This window comes from Narcine bancroftii, chromosome 1 (genome assembly GCF_036971445.1).
Source record: "Narcine bancroftii isolate sNarBan1 chromosome 1, sNarBan1.hap1, whole genome shotgun sequence".
NCBI lineage: Eukaryota > Metazoa > Chordata > Chondrichthyes > Torpediniformes > Narcinidae > Narcine > Narcine bancroftii.
In genome coordinates, this window is record NC_091469.1 from 5,885,045 (window position 1) to 5,905,087 (window position 20,043).

The window sequence follows — 20,043 nt, forward strand, 5'->3', positions numbered from 1 at the left end:
TTGGAGGGAGAACAAATGCTTTAATTAGCTTATAACTATGGGTAGGGTTTCACAGTAGTCTTCAGAAGGGTTCTGGGTTTAAACAGGAAACCAGGGTTATATGTGAGCAGGTGGGGGTGGAACCAGGAGTCGGGGCCAGTCCATCAGCACAACACCCTACCAGTGAATCCCAGTTCACTGCATTCACCCCTTCCTGTAGAATTTTGGGGTCGATGAAGGAAGACAAAGAACATGGGTTCAGAAATAAAGTTGAAAATTTACAGTTATTTACAGATTTAAGCGGTCCCGGGAATCTCTAGATACTGGTGGAGCGCCTTAGCACTGGGGGGGCCTTGGGCTCCTTAGGACTCCTGGTCCCCTTGTGAGGGAGGAGAGGCGGGCTGTGTCTCCGGCTCAATGGTGAAGGGGAATGCACTTTCTTCCTGAACCGGATCCCCCGAGGCCCTGACTGGGGGTGTGAGAATGAGCTCTGTGCCTCGCAGGGCATCTGAGGCAATGGACCCTCTGATCCAGCGGGTGCCAGGTCCTTGATGGAGACGGTGTCCTCTCTGCCATCCGGGTACTCCACACAGCGCCACATACATGGGATTGGCATGGAGCAGTTTCACCCTTCCACCAGTGGATCAGTCTTGCTTCTCCTCACGTGCTTCCTGAGAAGGACCAGACCAGGAATGGTGAGTCAGGTTGGAAGTGTAGTTCCAGATGCCAACCTTCTTTCGAAATTGAATAGGAGCTCATGAGGAGTAGCGTTTGGTTGTGGTACATAGTAGTGACAGATGGAATAGAGGATCATAGGAAGGACTTCCTGCCAGCGTGAGTCTGAAGGCCATTTGGACTTCAGGGCTAGTTTGACAGCCTTTTCCCTACCCACCCAGACCATGGCGTTCTATTTTCAACCTGTCCATTCCCCCGAAGGTTTGTAACTAGTAGTCCTGCTGGATGCGATGCCTCTTGCCAGCAGGTACTGATGTAGCTCGTCACTCATAAAGGATGAGGCCCGGTCGCTAAGAATATAGCTGGGATACCCAAACCAGGGCAAAAATGGAATCTAGGGCCTTTATGACTGACAAAGTGGAAGTGTCTGGACATGGAATGGCAAATGGGAAGCGTGAGTACTCATCAATGACAGACAGGAAGAAGTTGTTCCTGTTTGTAGAGGGGAGAGGTCCCTTAAAATCCACACTGAGCCGTTGAAGAGTCTGGATGGCTTGATCAGGTGCACCTTTGCTGGGTGGTAAAGTGCGGCTTGCACTCTGCGCAGACCTGGCAAGACCTGGTCATTTCCCTGACATCTTCCATGGAGTAGGGAAGATTGCATGCCATGACAAAGAGCCATTCGGGTGTCCCCTGGATGGCAGAGCTCATTATGCAGAGACTGCAGTTGGCCGGTGTGTGCAAAGGCACAGCTTCCTCTGGATAAGGCATCTGGAGGGTCATTAAGGGTTCCTGGACGATAGGCAATGTCATAATGCCATAGCAATCTTGTCATTTTTGATTTTTCCCATCTTGACATTTTTAAACATGAATGCGACCAAGCGCTGGTCAGTGAGGAGCGTAAATCTCCTACCAGCCAGGTAGTGTTTCTAGTGCCTCACAGCTTCTACAATGGCTTGAGCCTCATTTTCCACAGAGGGGTTCCAGAGCTCGTGGCTTGCAATGTCCGAGGGAAAAAAAATGCAACCAGCCTGCCCACCTGGTTTGGGAGGGTAGCGGGCCAGAGCAATGTCCGAAGCATTGCTTTCCACTTGGAAAGGCACTTTCTCGTCCACCCGTGTGCATGGCGGCTTTCGCAATGTGGTTCCGGAGGTAGTTAAAAGCCGTTTGGGTTTCAGTCGAGAGGGAGAAATTAGTTGCTTTAAAGAGAAGGTGAATCTTATCAATGTATTGAGGGATCCACTGGGCGTAATATGTGAAAAATCCCAGGAATCTCCTCAAAGCCTTTGTGGTCCAGGGGATGGGGACCTCTAACAGGGGGCGCATCTTATTGGGATTGGGGCCAATGATGTCATTCTCCACCATGTAGCCCAGGATAGCCAGAGGTTTAGTCCTGAACATACACTTGTTCGAGTTATAAGTGAGGTCCAGGGCTTTCGCTGCATGGAGAAAACTCTGGAGGTTGGTGTCATGGTTTTCCAAGATGTGGCCACAGATGGTGACGTTATTGAGGTAGGGGAAGGTAGCCTTCAACCCATACTTGTCCACCATTGTCCATCTGTCTCTGGAAGATAGAAACTCCATTAGTGATACCGAAAGGGACACTCCAGAATTGATAGAGATGACTGTTAGCCTCAAATGCCTTTTACGGACAGTCCTTGGAACGGATTGGCAGCTGATGATAAGCAGCTTTCAGGTTGATGGTCGAATAGACCCAAAACTGCGCAATATCATTCACCATGTCCAAAATTTGAGGGAGGGGTAGGCGTCCAGGAGTGTGCACCGATTTAATAGTTTGGCTATAGTCAATTACTAGCCTGGACTTGTTTTTCCCTTTTACCACAACCATTTGCGCTCTCCACAGGCTGGTGCTAGATTCGATGATACCTTCATCAAGCAGACATTGTGTCTCAGACTTTATGAAATCTCAATCTGCTATGCTGTACCTCCTGCTCTTGGTAGCGATAGATTTGCAGTCTGAAGACAGATTGGGAAGAAGAGAAGTGGGGGGTCGATATTCAGGATGGAGAGGCTGCATGTGGGTTCTGATTTTAGGAGCCCTCTGTTCCGAACCGTTACAGGGGGGAGGGGACCAGAATACTCCAAGGTCATGCTTTTAAGGTGACACAGGCAGTCCAGACTCAACATCACTGGAGCGCACAATTCATCAAGTATCTACGAGGAGTCACGCGATGGAGTAGTGGCCGGACGGTGAACTCCAGCCCTCTCCAGAAAAGTCGGGAAAAACAAGAGAAAACACAAAGGCACAGAAATAAAAGTTACAGAAAAGTGAGTATAAAGGTGGAAAGAAGATGGCGACAAAAAAAGAAAAGTCGAAAGCAACGGTAAGAAGAGAGGAAGAGAAGACAAAGGAGGAAAAAGGTGAAGGCCTTACCTGTCCGAAGAGGCCCGCTGCGGAGAGAGAAACCCGCTCCCTCAGGTCGGTAAATAATGGACTACAAAAATGGCTCGCAGAGCCGAGTAAAAGTGCGCAACCGCGCATGCGCGAAGTTTCGCGCATGCGCGATGCGAATGAAAAAAAACACACCGACGGGAGGGGGGACCAGCTGGGGAGTCGATCTCCACAGCCGGCAACGACAGCTGCAGAACACCTGCAGCAAGAAGAGACCACAGAAGACAATAGAAACAAGAAAGAAGAGGAGGAAAGGGCAACAAAGAAACAACAGATGGCCAACCCAGAGGAAGAAGAAGAGGAAGAGTATGGTGAAATAGAAGAAGAAAAGAAAGGCAAGGTAAAGGATATACTTGCTCTTATTAGAGGATACATGGAATCATTTAAAGAATGGCAAACACAGGAATTTAAGGATTTAAGAAAAAGAATAAACAACACAGAGGAGAAAATAATTAAAATGGAGATGACCTTAACAGAAATGGGAAAGAAAATGGACAAGATGGAAGAGCGGGCAGTAGCAGCAGAAATGGAGGTAGAAGACTTAAAAAAGAAATTGGAGAAATCTAATAAAAAAACTAAAGAGACACAAGAACTACTAGCTCAAAAAATAGATACAATGGAAAACCATAACAGAAGAAATAACATAAAGATAGTGGGCCTTAAGGAAGATGAAGAAGGCAAGAATATGAGGGAGTTTATAAAAGAGTGGATCCCTAAGACCCTAGGATGTCCAGAACTACAGCAAGAATTGGAAATAGAAAGGGCACATAGAGTATTGGCCTCTAAACCACAACCACAACAAAAACCAAGATCTATTGTAGTAAAATTCCTAAGATATACTACAAGAGAAAAGGTACTGGAGAAGACAATGGAAAAAGTAAGAGAGGGCAACAAACCACTGGAGTATAAAGGGCAAAAAATCTTCATTTATCCAGATATAAGTTTTGAACTCCTAAAGAAGAGAAAAGAGTTCAATACAGCAAAGGCGATTTTATGGAAGAAAGGGTATAAATTTATACTAAAGCATCCAGCGGTATTGAAAATATTTATTCCAGGACAACAAAACAGACTATTCTCGGATCCAGAAGAAGCACGAAAATTTGCAGAACAATTACAAAAATAGACTGAGGGAGGAAGACGGGTAATGAGAGTTAAGATGATCACAATTGATATGTATGTGGGTAAAGACAAAAATAGACTGAGGGATGAAGACGGGTAATGAGAGTAAAAATGATCACGATTGATATGTATGCGGGTAAAGAGGTATAAGAGTGAATAGAGACAAGGAGCATACGTGAATGTATCTGTACTTAGAGGAAAATATAGATAGTATAGACAAAAATTAATAAGGGAAGGTAATGGAATAGAGAGAATAAGGAGGGAATTAAAAGAGTGACCTTTGTGACATATGAAAAGTGAAATCTTTTCTGGGGGAGGCGGGGTGGGGGGAAATAGCGGTCACTGCAAAATCAGTTGACGCTTGCGAGTGGATTCGCAAATCCAAATGGAGAGGGGAGATGTGGTTGTCCGACAAGGGATAAAGGACAACTCAGGAGGTGAATGGGAGATTGGGAATAAATAAGATAGAAATAGGAGAATAAGGAAAATGTTGGATGTTGTAGGAATGTTGTCTTATAAAGAGTTGAAAATAAGAAAACAGAAATGGAAAAGGAGGAAAGGTAATGATGGAAAAACGGAAAGAGAAGATAAACAAAATATAAAAGGGCTACGCTGAACTATATGTCTTTAAATATTAATGGAATACATAACCAAATTAAAAGGAAGAAACTACCAAATTTAAATGAATAAATGTATTCCATTAGAAAAAATAACATATTGGTTAAGAAATAATATTGAAATATTCGAACAAGTATAGGAGCCTTACATTAAATACAATAGCGAAAACCTACCGGGGACAAACATTACCTAAGTTGATGGAAGGAGAAGGAAAGAAAAGAATGGACTCAGTAGAATTTCTGGTGTAATTTTGTTGAATGACAACATTGTCTGACTGGATTAATGCAACCTAGATTGTATACCTAAAATGGATGAGAGGGGGGGTGGGGGGGTGGTTTGGGAGGAAAGGGGCGGGGGAGAAAAAGTCACTGTATATGTGTGAAAAAGAAATTGTGTATATCATGGCTAATGTGATTTATGGTGTGAAAAATTAAAAAAAAAAAAAAAAAAAAAAGTATCTACAAGCAAAATTTACAGAACTGCCCCCCCCCCCTCAAATGACAGATATACTATACAATGTTGTTGAATACTGTAGAATGTGAATGAGATGCAAGGAATATGCGATAATTGGAAGGATACATATTCTTGCACAGTCTGTAAGTCTCTGAAGCTTTCAGTAGAGCCTGTGTCGATTAGGCATTTAGTGGATCTTCACAGTCACTATGGAGTTGCTGAGCTGGTGAGGTCTGTCCTGATCTAGAACTATCGAGGCTAGGACCCCAGAGACTCCATTCTCTTTGCTTGAGTGGCCCCCACTGTCCAGGGTTGCCCTTCATGGATAAGATGGCGTCGACCTCATGGCGTAGCAAGATGGCCACCCTCCTTCCTCCTCTGATGATGATGCCGCAGAGTTTGAATTTGGGTTTCAGCAAGATGGCTGCCGAGCCTTTTCACACCATTTCCTCACAACCACCCTCCGTCGGCGTGTAGTACAGCAAGTGGGTTCGGGTGAACTTGGGGCAGATGGCTTCGGGCTGGAATTGGATCTGGGAGCAGTCCAGGCCACAAACTTCCCCGGGCTTCCCCTTGCGTGGCAAACCCTCGCCCAATGCTCTTTCTTGCCACAGCTGGAACTCACTGAGTCTTTTGCCAGGCAACAAGTTCAGGGATGCAGGCTCTTGCCATAGAAAAAGCACTCCCTGGCATGGGAAGCGGCAGCCATTAGGGCTGGGGTAGCGGAAGCATCTGGTCCTTGGAAGGGCTCTCCTGGGTAAGCGAGCTCGCTGGCTTATAGGTGGTTGTTTTCGAGCTTGGCCTGTTCCCACAATTTGACCAGTTCAACGTGGCTTGGGAGGTTCTTCTTTCCCAACTCATGCAGCCGCTGCCTCATGTATCTCAAGCGGACCCCCTGCGACAAGAATGTCCCAGATCTGTTCTTCCTCATGAACACAGCCCTTAGCCGCTTCTTCCCTGCACTTCTTGGCAAGCGTCCACAGATCCAGCAGGTAGTCATCAATGGTTTCTCCTGGCCATTGGCAACTTAGTCAGTGCCTCGCTAGGACCTCATTTTGCGACTTCAGGTACCTAGCCTTCAGTGCCTCGATGGCAGTATCATATGTAGTGCAGTCCCTGATGACTGCATAGCTTTTCATTCCTACACTCGAAACGAATGCGGACCTCCTGAGTTAATCGGTGTGGAAGGCGTCTCTGGTCGTGTTCAGGTAGGTCTGGAAGCAGTCTAGCCAGTATGTGAACTCCACAGCCATATCGAGGGACAGAAGGTCTATCAGCGGCGTACCTGGCTTGAGTAGAGCTTCCATCATCTAGGGGATAATCTAATAAAATTGTAGTGTGAATAAAAGCTCTCACGACAGGAGTGAGAACAAATGCTTTTATTAGCTTATAACTATGGGTAGGTTTCACAGTGGTCTTCAGAAGGGTTCTGGGTTCAGGCGGGAAACTAGAGTTTTATGTGAGCAGATGGGGGTGGAGCTGGGAGGCAGAGCCAACCATCAGCACAACACCCTACCAGTGAATCCCAGTTCACCACAGAACCTCCCTCTCCCCCATCCCATCAAATTCTCCTGGGGTTGGACATAAGGTGAACCTTCCTCCGATCTGACCCGCCACGCAGTCCTGGGGTGTGACACAGAGTAAACTAATCGGAAAATGTCTTGATATTTTCCTGTGCAGAAAGAACCTCGTTCCCTCTCTCTAATTACTACCAGATTGGTCTGGACGTGCTCGCATTGTGTGTCAACCAGCAACCTTTGACTCCACCTATGATCCACATCCTCAGTGATGCAGTGCAGAGAGATCTATTCACACATGGGGACCAGTTCTCTGTGGGTGAGTCAGTCACTGAATGCTCTATCTCTCTGTGCCTATCCATGCACACATACACAACAAACACACGCACAGCTAGCACACACACACACAGAGCTAACACACATAGTTAACATACACACAAAAAGCTAACACACATATATACGAGCACACACAGAGCTAACACACGCATACACACACACACAGCTAGCACAAACACAGCTAACACACACACACAAAAAGCTAACACATACGAGCACACACAGAGCTAACACACGCATACACACACAACTAACACACACAGAACTAACACACACAGAGAGCTAACACACATACACAGCTAACATACATACACAGCTAACACACACACAGTTCTCTCACACATGCTTCTCTCATGTACACCACTCTCACACACCTCTCACACGCATACACCTCTCACACATGCTCCTCTGTCACACGCGCACTTCTCATACACACCTTACATATACAAACACGTCACACACACATTCACAATCATACCTCACACACACTTTTCACACTCATACTTTTCATATATGCACACCTCACACACATACCTCTCTCATACACACCTCTCACATTCTTTGTACCCATACACCTCTCTCACACACCTCTCATGCTCATATCTCTCACACTCACATATCACAAATATACCTCTCACACCATGCCTCTATTACAGATACACTTGTATCACAGATAACTCTTTAACACACACACACTTCTCACACATACCTCTCTCACTCACGCACACCTCTCACAAACATACCTCTGACATACGCCTCTCTCTCACACACACACCACACTCGCCCACAAACCTCTATCACACACACCTCTCACACACTTCTCTCACATACACACCTCTCTCACACACACACCTCTGTCAGACACACCTCTGTCAGACACACCTCTGTCAGACTCACCTCTCTCAGACACACCTCTCTCAGACACACCTCTCTCAGACACACCTCTCTCAGACACACCTCTCTCAGACACACCTCTCTCAGACACACCTCTGTCAGACACACCTCTGTCAGACACACCTCTGTCAGACACACCTCTGTCAGACACACCTCTGTCAGACACACCTCTGTCAGACACACCTCTGTCAGACACACCTCTGTCAGACACACCTCTGTCAGACACACCTCTCTCACACACACCTCTCTCACACACACACCTCTCTCACACACACACCTCTCTCACACACACACCTCTCTCACACACACACCTCTCTCACACACACACCTCTCTCACACACACACCTCTCTCAGAAACACCTCTCTCTCTCTCTCTCTCTCACTCACACACACACACACACACACACACACACACACACACACACACACACACACACCTCTCTCTCACATGTACATCTCTCTCTCACACACCTCTCTCTCACACAGGTACATCTCTCTCACACACACTTCTTTCTCACACACAGGTACACCTCTCTCACACACACCTCTCACACACTCCTCTCTCACATACACAGCTCTCTCTCTCACACACACACACACACACACACACACACACACACACACACACACCCCTCTCTCACATGTACATCTCTCTCACACACACCTCTCTCTCTCACACAGGTACATCTCTCACACACACCTCTCTCTCTCACACACACACCTCTCTCACACACACACCTCTCTCACACACACACCTCTCTCAGAAACACCTCTCTCTCTCTCTCTCACTCACACACACACACACACACACACACACACACACACACACACACACACACACACACACACACACACCTCTCTCTCACATGTACATCTCTCTCTCACACACCTCTCTCTCACACAGGTACATCTCTCTCACACACACTTCTTTCTCACACACAGGTACACCTCTCTCACACACACCTCTCACACACTCCTCTCTCACATACACAGCTCTCTCTCTCACACACACACACACACACACACACACACACACACACACACACACACACACACACACCCCTCTCTCACATGTACATCTCTCTCACACACACCTCTCTCTCTCACACAGGTACATCTCTCACACACACCTCTCTCTCTCACACACACACTCCTCTCACACACACACACTCCTCTCACACACACACACTCCTCTCACACACACACACTCCTCTCACACACTCATACCTCTCTCACACACACATACCTCTCTCACACATGTAGATCTCTCTCGCAAACGCACATCTATCACACACACAACTTTCATGTTGTTGTTGATGAATTTCATTTATTTATCTCTCCATCGCCCTCCCATTCTCTCTCCTACCTCTCTTGCCCTATATCCCCTCTGTCCCCCCTCACATCCCCCCTCTCTCATCCTCTGCCTCATCTCGGTCCCCTCTCTTTTCCCTATATCCTCCCCCTCCCTTCCCTTTTCTATCTCCCTTCTATCACCCCCACTCACCTTCTCCTTCCCATCTTTCCCCATTCTTTCCCCACTCTTTCTCCCCTGCCTCCTTCTTCCCCTCTCTCCCCGCTCTTTCACTCCTCTGTCTCCCTCCTTTTTTCGTCTCTCTCCTTACACCCCCTCCCTCTTTCCCCCACTTCTCACCCCCTTTCCTTTACCCATCGCTCACTGTCTCTCTCCTCACCTCTCCCCCCCACCCCTCTCTCTCCCTCCATTGTTTCTCCTCTCTCCCTCCTGCAGACACCGGAGCTGTGTCTATCCTTGCCCTGATGTGTGTCCATATTTCTGACCCTGTCTTCCTCGTCGAGCCCATCTTGCTGTCCCTGCAGAGGCTCAAGGACCACATTCTGTCTGCCGTTACATCGGATGGTCTGATTGGGAATCTGTACAGTACTGGACTGGGTGTGCAGGTCAGCATGGCGCGCGCTCTCGTGCTCTCTCTCTCTCTCTCTCTTACACCCCTCTCGCCCACACCCCTCTCACCCACACCCCTCTCGCCCACACCCCTCTCGCCCACACCCCTCTCGCCCACACCCCTCTCGCCCACGCCCCTCTCGCCCACGCCCCTCTCGCCCACGCCCCTCTCGCCCACGCCCCTCTCGCCCACGCCCCTCTCGCCCACGCCCCTCTCGCCCACGCCCCTCTCGCCCACGCCCCTCTCGCCCACGCCCCTCTCGCCCACGCCCCTCTCGCCCACGCCCCTCTCGCCCACGCCCCTCTCGCCCACGCCCCTCTCGCCCACGCCCCTCTCGCCCACGCCCCTCTCGCCCACGCCCCTCTCGCCCACGCCCCTCTCGCCCACGCCCCTCTCGCCCACGCCCCTCTCGCCCACGCCCCTCTCGCCCACGCCCCTCTCGCCCACGCCCCTCTCGCCCACGCCCCTCTCGCCCACGCCCCTCTCGCCCACGCCCCTCTCGCCCACGCCCCTCTCGCCCACGCCCCTCTCGCCCACGCCCCTCTCGCCCACGCCCCTCTCGCCCACGCCCCTCTCGCCCACGCCCCTCTCGCCCACGCCCCTCTCGCCCACGCCCCTCTCGCCCACGCCCCTCTCGCCCACGCCCCTCTCGCCCACGCCCCTCTCGCCCACGCCCCTCTCGCCCACGCCCCTCTCGCCCACGCCCCTCTCGCCCACGCCCCTCTCGCCCACGCCCCTCTCGCCCACGCCCCTCTCGCCCACGCCCCTCTCGCCCACGCCCCTCTCGCCCACGCCCCTCTCGCCCACGCCCCTCTCGCCCACGCCCCTCTCGCCCACGCCCCTCTCGCCCACGCCCCTCTCGCCCACGCCCTCTCGCCCACGCCCCCTCGCCCACGCCCCCTCGCCCACGCCCCCTCGCCCACGCCCCCTCGCCCACGCCCCCTCGCCCACGCCCCCTCGCCCACGCCCCCTCGCCCACGCCCCCTCGCCCACGCCCCTCTCGCCCACGCCCCTCTCGCCCACGCCCCTCTCGCCCACGCCCCTCTCGCCCACGCCCCTCTCGCCCACGCCCCTCTCGCCCACACACTTTCTCACATATATACACACTCCTTTTATACACACACCTTTCTCATACAAACATATGCACACACACACACACCTCTCATTGCACACCACTCACACATCTTTCATATTCATCTTGCTCTGTCAAACAAATTAAGTGATTCACTTCTCTCTCCCCTTTCTCCCCCTCTCCACCTCTCTCTCCCCCTCACTCTCCCTCTTCCTCCTTCCTCTCAACCCCCACTGTGCCCCTCATCTCTCCCCCTCCCTCTGCCTCTTCCCCTTTTCTCCCTATTTCTCCCTCTCTCTCCCTCTCTCTCCTTCCTCACATCCCTCTCTCCCTCTGGCTCACCCTCCCTCCCTCCCTCCTCCCACTCTTTCTCTGCCCTTCACTCAACCCTTCTTTCACTCTCCCCATCCTTCTCCTCCCCTTTCCCTGCCACTCTCTTCCCATCCCTGCTTTCTGCATTCCCCACCCCTTCCATCCCCCTCTCTCCCTACTCCCTCTCCCCCTTTTCTCTTCATCCTCCTCCCACTCCCCTACCCATACTTTTCCCCTCTCCTCCTCTTTCCCCTCCTCCCTTTCCCCTTCTTCCACCTCTCCCCTCTCCCCAACTCTCCTTCTACCTCCTCTCTCATCCCCTTTCTTCCTCTCTTATCTCTTTCCCCTTCTTTCCCCATCTCTCTCCCTCCTTTGTCCCATCCCATTCTACCCACTCTCTTGCCCCATTCTCTCTGTTCCTCTCTATTCCCTTTGCTCTCTCCATCTATCCCCTCCCTCCTTCCTCTTTATCCCCTTTCTCTATCCCTACTCACCCTCCCTCTCTCTCATTCCCCTTCTTCTCCCCCACTCTCACCCTACAACTCACTCTCTCCTTCTCCCTTCCACTCTCCCCATCTTTTCTCTGACTCTCCCCATACTCTCCATCTTCCCTCCTCCTTTTCCTCTCCTTGTTTCCCCTCTATCTCCCCTATCCCTCTATCTCTCCCCTCTCTCTCTCTCACTCTCTCACCCCTCTGTTTCCCCCACTTTATTCCCCATGCTCTCCCTCTCCCTGCCCCCCTCCCCTTCTCCCCCTCTCTCCCCCACTCTCTACCCCCTCTCTCCCCCCTCTCTCCCCTCTCCCTCTCTCTCACCCTCTCATCCCCTCTCTCTCACTCCCTCACCCTTCTGTCTCCCCTCACTCTATTCCCCTTTCACTCCCTCACTCTCCCCCTCTCTCCCCTTTCCCCCTCTCTCCTCCTCTCCCCCACTCTCCCCCCTCACTCCCCACCCCACATCAGGCTCTCTCTGTGATCGGCCACATTGTCCCGGAGGGTTCCTGGAACTGTTCCCTTTCCCTGAAGCGACTCTTGGATGACCCCTCTGCTCTCGCAAACCCTCAAGCTGCTTCGCAGGTGACCCCATCTCTTGAGGGCCGCACCTACCTCGATGTGGGGCGTATGGATTGTCGGAGAGATTTCAGTGAGTTCTCCTGTCCCCACTCTTCCTTCGCCCTCCCTCTTCTCCTCACCACTCTCTCCTCCTATCTCTCCCCTCTGTCCCCACCCCTCTCTCTCTCTCTCTCTTTCTCTCTAACTCTCTCATCTCTTTCCCATTCTCCCCTCTTCCCCTCATCTCCCCACTCTCACCCCTCTCCCAAACATCTCCCACCTCTCTCCCTGTTTCCCCCACTTTCCTGCACGTTCCCCTCTCTCCCCTTCCCACTATATCTCCTCATGTCACTCCATCCCCTCTCTCTCCTTTTCTCCCCACTCTCTCTTCCCTCTCTACCTGTACTTTCTTCCTCTCTCTCCCTCTTCTTGCTCTCTCTGCCTCTCTCCCCCTCTCCCCATCTCTCTCTCCTCTTCTCCCCACCCACTCTCTCCCCCTCTCTCAACACCTCTCCCCACTTTGCCACATCTCTTTCCTCCTCTCTCTCCATCTCCCCTCCCACTTTCTCTCCTCTCTCTTCCCCTCTCTCCCCCACTCCCACACCTCTTCCACTCTTTTGCTCCCCTTCCTGCTCTCCCCTTCACCCTCCTCTCTCTCTCTCCCTTTCTCCCCCTCTCTCCCTTTCTCTCTTTCCATATTTCTCCACCCCTTTACCCCCTCACACCCTTTCTCACCCTTTCTCTCCTCACTCTTCCCCCTCTCTCTCAGCTCTCTCTGTCACCCGTCTCCCCCTTTCTCACCCTTCTCTCCCCCTCCCTCCCCCTCTCTTTCCCCTTCTCACTCTCCCCCTGCTCTCCTCCTCCCTCTCTCACCCTCTCTCCCACTCTCCCCCACCCTTCTCTCTGCCCCTCTACCTTCCCTTTCTTCTTCCACCTATCTGTCCCATCTCTCCTTTTTCCACCCTCTCACTCTCCCCTCTCTCCCCCTTATCCATCTCTTTATCTCCCTACCGTCTCTCCTCTCCAAGCCTCTCACCCCTCTCTCCCCTTCTTCCTCCTTACCCTCTCTCTCCCCTTCCTACCTCCCTTCCTCCCCTTCTCTCCTCCTTCTCTCCTTCCTTACCTGCTTCTCCCCTCCTACCTCCTTCCATCCCTCCCTCCCTTCTCCCACTTTATCCATCCTATTCTCTCCACCCTGCCCTTCCTCCATCCTCCCTCTTTCCCCTCTCCCCTCACAATCCTGCTCCTCCTTTCTTCCTCCCTCCCTCTCTCCCTCTCTCCTCCCAACCTCCCTCTCTTCTCCTTCCTCCCTCCCTCCCTCTCTCATCCCTTCTTCCTCCCTCCCTCTCTTCTCCTTCCTCCCTCCCTCCCTCCTCCCTTGTGAGTTCCCTGCTCCCTGACGAGCTCTCTCTCTTTCCCCCCCTCCCACCCCACTCTCTCACATCAGGTAATCTGACCCTCTTGGAACCAAGCGAACCCACTCCCACAGAAGTGGAGATGCCCCTCATCACTGTTTCATACAATATCACCGACGGGGTGGGGGGAACCTTCAGCTATGCCATCCCCATCTCGGTGCCAAAGGGGAGTTCCCTCCTGAGTGTGATGGAGAAGGCGAGGGAGAGCAGACCGCTGAATTTCAGGTAGGAGGGAGAGATGGAGGAGGGAGATGGTGGGAGAGAGATGGGGGGAGAGTGGAGGGGGATAGAGGAGGATCACAAGATATAGAGCAGGTAGGAGCTGGTGATGGAATGTAGAGGGGCTGGACCCATTTTAATTTGCTTATAGAAGAAACCATTCTATTGGCCAGGGATGGCCAACCTTTTAATTTTTAATCTTTAAAAATGGCCTGTGACCTAACAGGGCATTTCGGCCCATGAATTGGGTGGAACCTGTAGGCTGTGTGATCAACCCACTCCTGTTCACACTACTGACCCATGACTGCAACACCAGATCCAGCTCCAACAGTGTTTGGCTCATCTGCAACAACGATGAGTCACACTAAAGAGAAGGGGTGGACAATCTCGTGAAATGGTGCAAGAGTAACAACCTGAATCTCATCGTGGACAAAACAAAGGAGATGATTGTGGACTTCAGGAAGTCCAGGAATGACGACCCCCTCCACTACACATTATCAACACTGTCGTGGAGGGAGTGGAGAGCACCAAGTTTCTATAACTAATGACCTATCATGGACATATATCTCCTCACTTGTCAGGAAAGTGTAACAGCAACTGCACTTCCTGAGAAGACTGAAGTGGGCAAGGCTACTGGCTACCATTATGTAAACCTTTCACAGGAGCTCCATCAAGAGCATCCTAGCCGGCTGCATCATAGTGTGGTACGGTTGCTGCAGAGACATGGATCGAACGTCCATCCACAGGACCATAAAAGTGGCAGAGAGGATCAATGGAGTCCCCCACCTCATCGACATGATCTGCCGAATTATTGTCTGAAGAGGGTGCACAAAATCATTGAGGACCCTTTCCACCTTGCACACAGCATCTTTCAGCTGTTCCCTTCGGGGAAGAGATACAGGAGGATCAGAGCCAGCACCACCAGGCTGAGGAACAGCTTTTTCCCACGGGCAGTGAGAATGATAAACAACCAAAGGAATTACTCACATTAACCATCCGAGACTCTTGTATTCATAAAACAATACTTTATTTTTATAGATGAAATACTTGTCTGCATATGTATTATTTGTCTGTATGTGTGAGTCAAAGTGGTGACTCTCTGTCTTCCTTACAGAAGAGAAAATGAAAGAATTTCATGTATGTTACATTCTAAATGTAATATTATGTGACAATAATGGAACCTTTACCTTTATGTGATATGTCTGGTTGTGTGTCTGCATGTTTTGCACTTAGGATTGTACTTGTACAATCCAATAACAATAAACTTGACGAGTAGTCATCCCATGGACCCATCGAGTCTTCTCCACCATTCTAATCATGATCCATCTACCCACTCAGTCCCATTCCTGGCCTTCTCACCGTAACCATTGATGCCCTGACTAATCAACCTGTCAATCTCTGCCTTAAATTCACCCATCGACCTCGCTTCCACTGCCGTCTGTGGCAATAAGTTCCACAGACTCATGACCACTTGACTAAAGAAATTTTTCTGCATTTCTGTTTTAAATTGACGTCCTTTTATCCTGAAGTTATGCCCTCTTATGCTAAATTCCCCTACTGTGGGAACAGCCTTGCCACATCTACTCAGTCCAGGCCTTTCAACATTCAAAATGCCTCTATATGACACTCCCCCCTGCCCGCTCATCCTTCTGTACTCCAACGAGTACAGTCCAAGAGCCAACAATCATTCCTCATACACTAACCCTTTTATTCCCGCTATCATTCTAGCAAATCTTCTCCAATGCCAGTAAGTCTTTTCTCAAATATGAGGCCCAAAACTGTACACAGTAGTTCAAGTGAGGTCTCACCAGGGCTTTATAGAGTTTTAACATTACATCCCTGCTCTTGCTATCCCTCAAATTTCAAAGTGAACTCAATCATATTGTGATCACTGCCTCCTAAAGGTTCCTTTACCTTAAGCTGTCCAGTCACCTCTGGTTCATGACACAGCACCCAATCTCGAACAACCGATCCCCTGATGGGCTCATCAACAAGCTGCTCCAAGAAGCCATCCCATAGGCATCCTATAAATTCTCTCTCCTGAGGACCTGTACTGACCTAACTTTCCCAATCTACTTTCATGTTAAAATCCCCATAATTATTGTAACACTGTCCTTCTGACATGCCTTATCTATTTCCTGTTGTATTTTGTAATCCATAACCCAGCTGCTATTTGTGGGCCTGTAAATAATTGCCATTAGTGTCCTCTTACCTTTACCATTCCTTAACTCAACCCATAAGGACCCTCCCTCTTCTGATCCGATGTCCCTTTTTTCTAGTGATTTAGCAGCAGAACCATGCTGCCCCCCCTACCTCCCTGACCATGTATCCTTGGATGTTAAGCTCCCAATGACATCCATCCTTTAACCATGACTCAGTAATTGCCACAGCATCGTACCATCCAATCTGTAGCTGTACAGAAAGATCATCCACATTGTTTCCAATGCTGCGTGCATTTAAGTATAAAACTTTGACCAGTTTTTGAATCTACTGTGTCTCTGTCATCCCTCCAGCTGTTATTTTGTCTCATCACCTGCCTGTCATCCTTGCTGCACACTACCTTCACTTCACTGCTGTTTTCCCCCTTCTTCAGCCCTCACACGCTGGTTCCCAAGCTCCCTGCTGAATTAATTTAAACCTTCCTGAACAGGAATATTAAACCTGCCTGCCAAGATATTGGTCCCCTTTGGGTTCAGGTGTAGTAACCCATCCTTATTGTATCATTCGTAACTTCTCCAAAAGAGATCCCAATGATTCAAGAAACTGAAGCCCTGCCCCCTGCACTAGTTTCTCAGCCACACATTTATCTGCCTGATTGTGCTATTTTTGCCCTCACAAGCACATGGTACAGGCAGTAATCCTGAGATGACCACCTGGAGGTCCTCCTTCTCAGTTTCCTCCCTAATTTCCTGCATTCCCTCTTCAGGACCTCCTGATTTGTCTTACCTATGTCATTGGTACCAATATGTACCAAGATTTCTGGCTGTTCCCCCTCGCCCCCAAAATGTTCTGGACCTAATTGGAGACATCCCCTACCCTGGCATTTGGTGTCTTTATTGGCCTCACAGAATCTCCTGACTGTTCTCCTCTCAATGGAATCTCCTATCACTATTGCATTCCTCTTTGCCCTCTCTGCTACAGAGCCATGCTCTGTGCCAGGGACCTGGTCCCTATGGTCATCCTCTGTCAGGTCATCCTCCCCAATACTATCCAGTTGCTGAGGGGATGGGCGCAGAGTTGTTCTCTACCTACTCCCTGATGCTCCAATCTGTCACATCCTCACTTTCCCTTTTGAGCTGCAGGTCAACAAGTTGCTGCTCCAGTTCCTTAACACTGACTCTTGGGAGCTACACCTCGGTGCACCTGGTACAGATGTGGGCATCGGGGAGGCTCTGTGTTCCACAGAGACCCTACATCTGACACTCAACACAGAGCACTAACCCTACAGTTCTAATCTATTAATACTAATAAGTGTTGAACAATATACACTCCCACACTGTAACCCTTGCTTCGTATCTGTTCTTGCCAAAGCCTGTTGAACCAAAGCCCTCACCACCCAGAATCAAACTGTTCCCTCAACAACTGCTCATCAGTGACCCAGGGGGAGAGAAGGGGAGGGGGGGGGAGAGAGGGGGTAAGGGAGGTGGAGAGGGATAGTTGAGAGAGGAGTACCACTGTTTATCTCCCTTTCCCCCTTGACAGTTTCCAGTTGAAGACCTCGCTCTGGGGTGCATACGTGACGAGCATTCGGGGATTGAGATCATCCTCCAAAAACCGGACGTACTGGCAACTGTTGAGTGGAGATCGAGCTCTGGAGCAGGGTGAGTAACCTTGTCCCACTCTGGGAACTGGTAGCCCCACCCTGGGGAATCAGTAACCACGTGCCACCCTGGGGAACAGGTAACCCCATTCAACCCTAGGGAATCGGTAACCCTATCCCTACCCTTGGGAACTGGTAACCCCATTCAACCCTGAGAAATCGGTAACTCTATCCTAGGGAATTGGTAATCCTATCCCCACCCTGGGGAACTGGTAACCCCATTCAACCCTGGGGAATTGGTAACTCTACCCTGGGGAATCGGTAACCCCAACCCACCCTGGGGAATTGGTAACCCCATTCAACCCTGGGGAATCGGTAACTCTACCCTGGGGAATCGGTAACCCCAACCCATCCTGGAGGAATTGGTAATCCCACCCTGAGGAATTGGAAACTCATCCCACCCTAGGGAATTGGTAACCCTGTCCCACCTTGGGCAACCTGTCACGTAACCCTGTTAAATCTTCCTTTACAACAGGAATCGAGGATTATAAGCCATCTGACGGAGAGAAGATCATCATAATTCTGTCTCATTATTGAGATGGCATCATCCTTTGTTTCCCTACACCCCTGCCTGTCTCTACAAACCCCACCCCCCTCCCCCCCCCCATCTGGATCACTACACTCTTCCCTGTCTCAGTATCACCTTTGGTCCCCTACACCCCTCCCTGTCTTTGCAACCCCCTCTGGTCTGCTACACCCCTCCCTGTCTCTGTAACTGGCCCCTTCCCATCGATGACACCCTCCCTGAATCTTAAACACCCCTTCCATTCTTCTAGTCCCCTTCAACCCCTCCTGCCTCTGTAATCCTGTCCAGTGCCCTACACCCTTTCCTGTCTCTAATCTGCTCTGTACCCTGACACCCTTCCCTGTCTCTGTAACCACCCACCACTGCCCCCCCCCCCCCACTCTGGTGCCCTACAGCCCTCCCTTTCTCTAAAACCTCCTTCCAGTCCCCAACACCTCTTCTTGTCTCTGTAACCCCCTCCGATCCTCTACACCCCTCCCTGTCTCAGTTACCCCCTCCGGTCCCCTACACCCTCTTAGTTTTTGTAACCCTCTCCGGTCCCCTGTACCCTTCCCTGTCTCTGCAACCTACCTCTGGCCCCCTAAACCTTTCCCTGTCTCTATGATTAAAATTAAGGAATGCATTTCAATTGTGGCCCTTCATTTTATTCCCTAGGGTACTGTGATGTGACTATTTAGGGCTTTAAACTAAATAGTAGGGAGGTGGGTTCAACAAATTGGAGAGGGTGAATAAAGTAAAAGGAAGAGTGTGGATAAATCAAAGCAAAAGTTTTTAAAAATTAAGTAAGAGTAGAGGGAATAAAAGTCAAATGTTAAATCCATTTGGGTAGTGATGAGGAATAGCAAAGGCGAAAAATATCACGATGGGAGTTGTCTATAGGCCACCAGGATTGGTGCCAAGGGGGGGGGCATCTGTGGTCATTGCCCCCCAAACATGGTGCTGTGTCCCTGCTAGTACCTCCTCCTGCTAAACGAACCCCCTTCAAAATCACTAATTCTCCCCTCTAACATACATTCTGGTGCCGACCCTGGGCCATCCAATAATAATATTGCAGTGGCACAGACAATAAACCAAGAAATATCGGAGCCACATGAGGATAGAACAGCAGTTATCATGGGGGACTTTAACATGCATATAGACTGGGTGAATCAGGTTGGTCGAGGCAACCTTGAGGAGGACTTCACAGAATGCATACAAGATGGCTTTCAGTAACAGCATGTTATTGAATCTACAAGGGATCTGGTCCTGTGTAATGAGATGGGTAAAATTAGCGATCTTGTAGTTAGGGATCCTCTTGAAAAGAGCGATCACAGTATGATTGAGTTTCTCATACAAATGTAGGGTAAAATAGTTTGGTCTAAAACCCATGTGATATGCCCAAACAAGGGAAACTATAAGGGGATGAGGGACGAGATGGCCAGGGGTTGTGTGTGAAGAAACAAGTTCGACGAGTCCCAAGAGAAATGAGGCTGAACACAGGCTGGGGAGCAACAGGGATATAACACAGACAGACAGACTGACACGCACACGCACACACACATACACGCACACACACTTGCTGGATTATACAGCACATCTACAACCACTCGGAGATAGAAAGTTTGAAAATCAAATTACAACATATGATACGTACCACCCCTTGATGTAGTGCTGGCAGAGAATATCTCCACAATTTCCATCAGTACCGGAGTACCACAGGAC

General features: G+C 50.2%; 1 protein-coding gene across 1 annotated transcript; it reads left to right on the forward strand.

Moving 5' to 3' along the window:
* Window positions 1-6,928: 6,928 nt before the first annotated feature.
* On the forward strand, window positions 6,929-18,970 carry LOC138754940 (transcobalamin-1-like). The gene is made up of 6 exons (XM_069919977.1): window positions 6,929-7,093; window positions 9,752-9,921; window positions 12,273-12,453; window positions 13,810-14,002; window positions 17,699-17,817; window positions 18,292-18,970. The coding sequence occupies exons 1-6, from the start codon at window positions 7,027-7,029 to the stop codon at window positions 18,351-18,353; spliced, it is 792 nt and encodes a 263-aa protein (XP_069776078.1). The 5' UTR covers window positions 6,929-7,026; the 3' UTR covers window positions 18,354-18,970.
* Window positions 18,971-20,043: the final 1,073 nt, after the last annotated feature.

Bases quoted from the DNA above. Each gene is read 5' to 3' on its own strand.
- LOC138754940 (XM_069919977.1), top strand. From the start codon at position 7,027: ATGATCCACATCCTCAGTGATGCAGTGCAGAGAGATCTATTCACACAT. The intron at 7,094-9,751 runs GTGAGTCAGTCA...TCCCTCCTGCAG, and splicing joins TGGGGACCAGTTCTCTGTGG to ACACCGGAGCTGTGTCTATC. The intron at 12,454-13,809 runs GTGAGTTCTCCT...CTCTCACATCAG, and splicing joins GGATTGTCGGAGAGATTTCA to GTAATCTGACCCTCTTGGAA.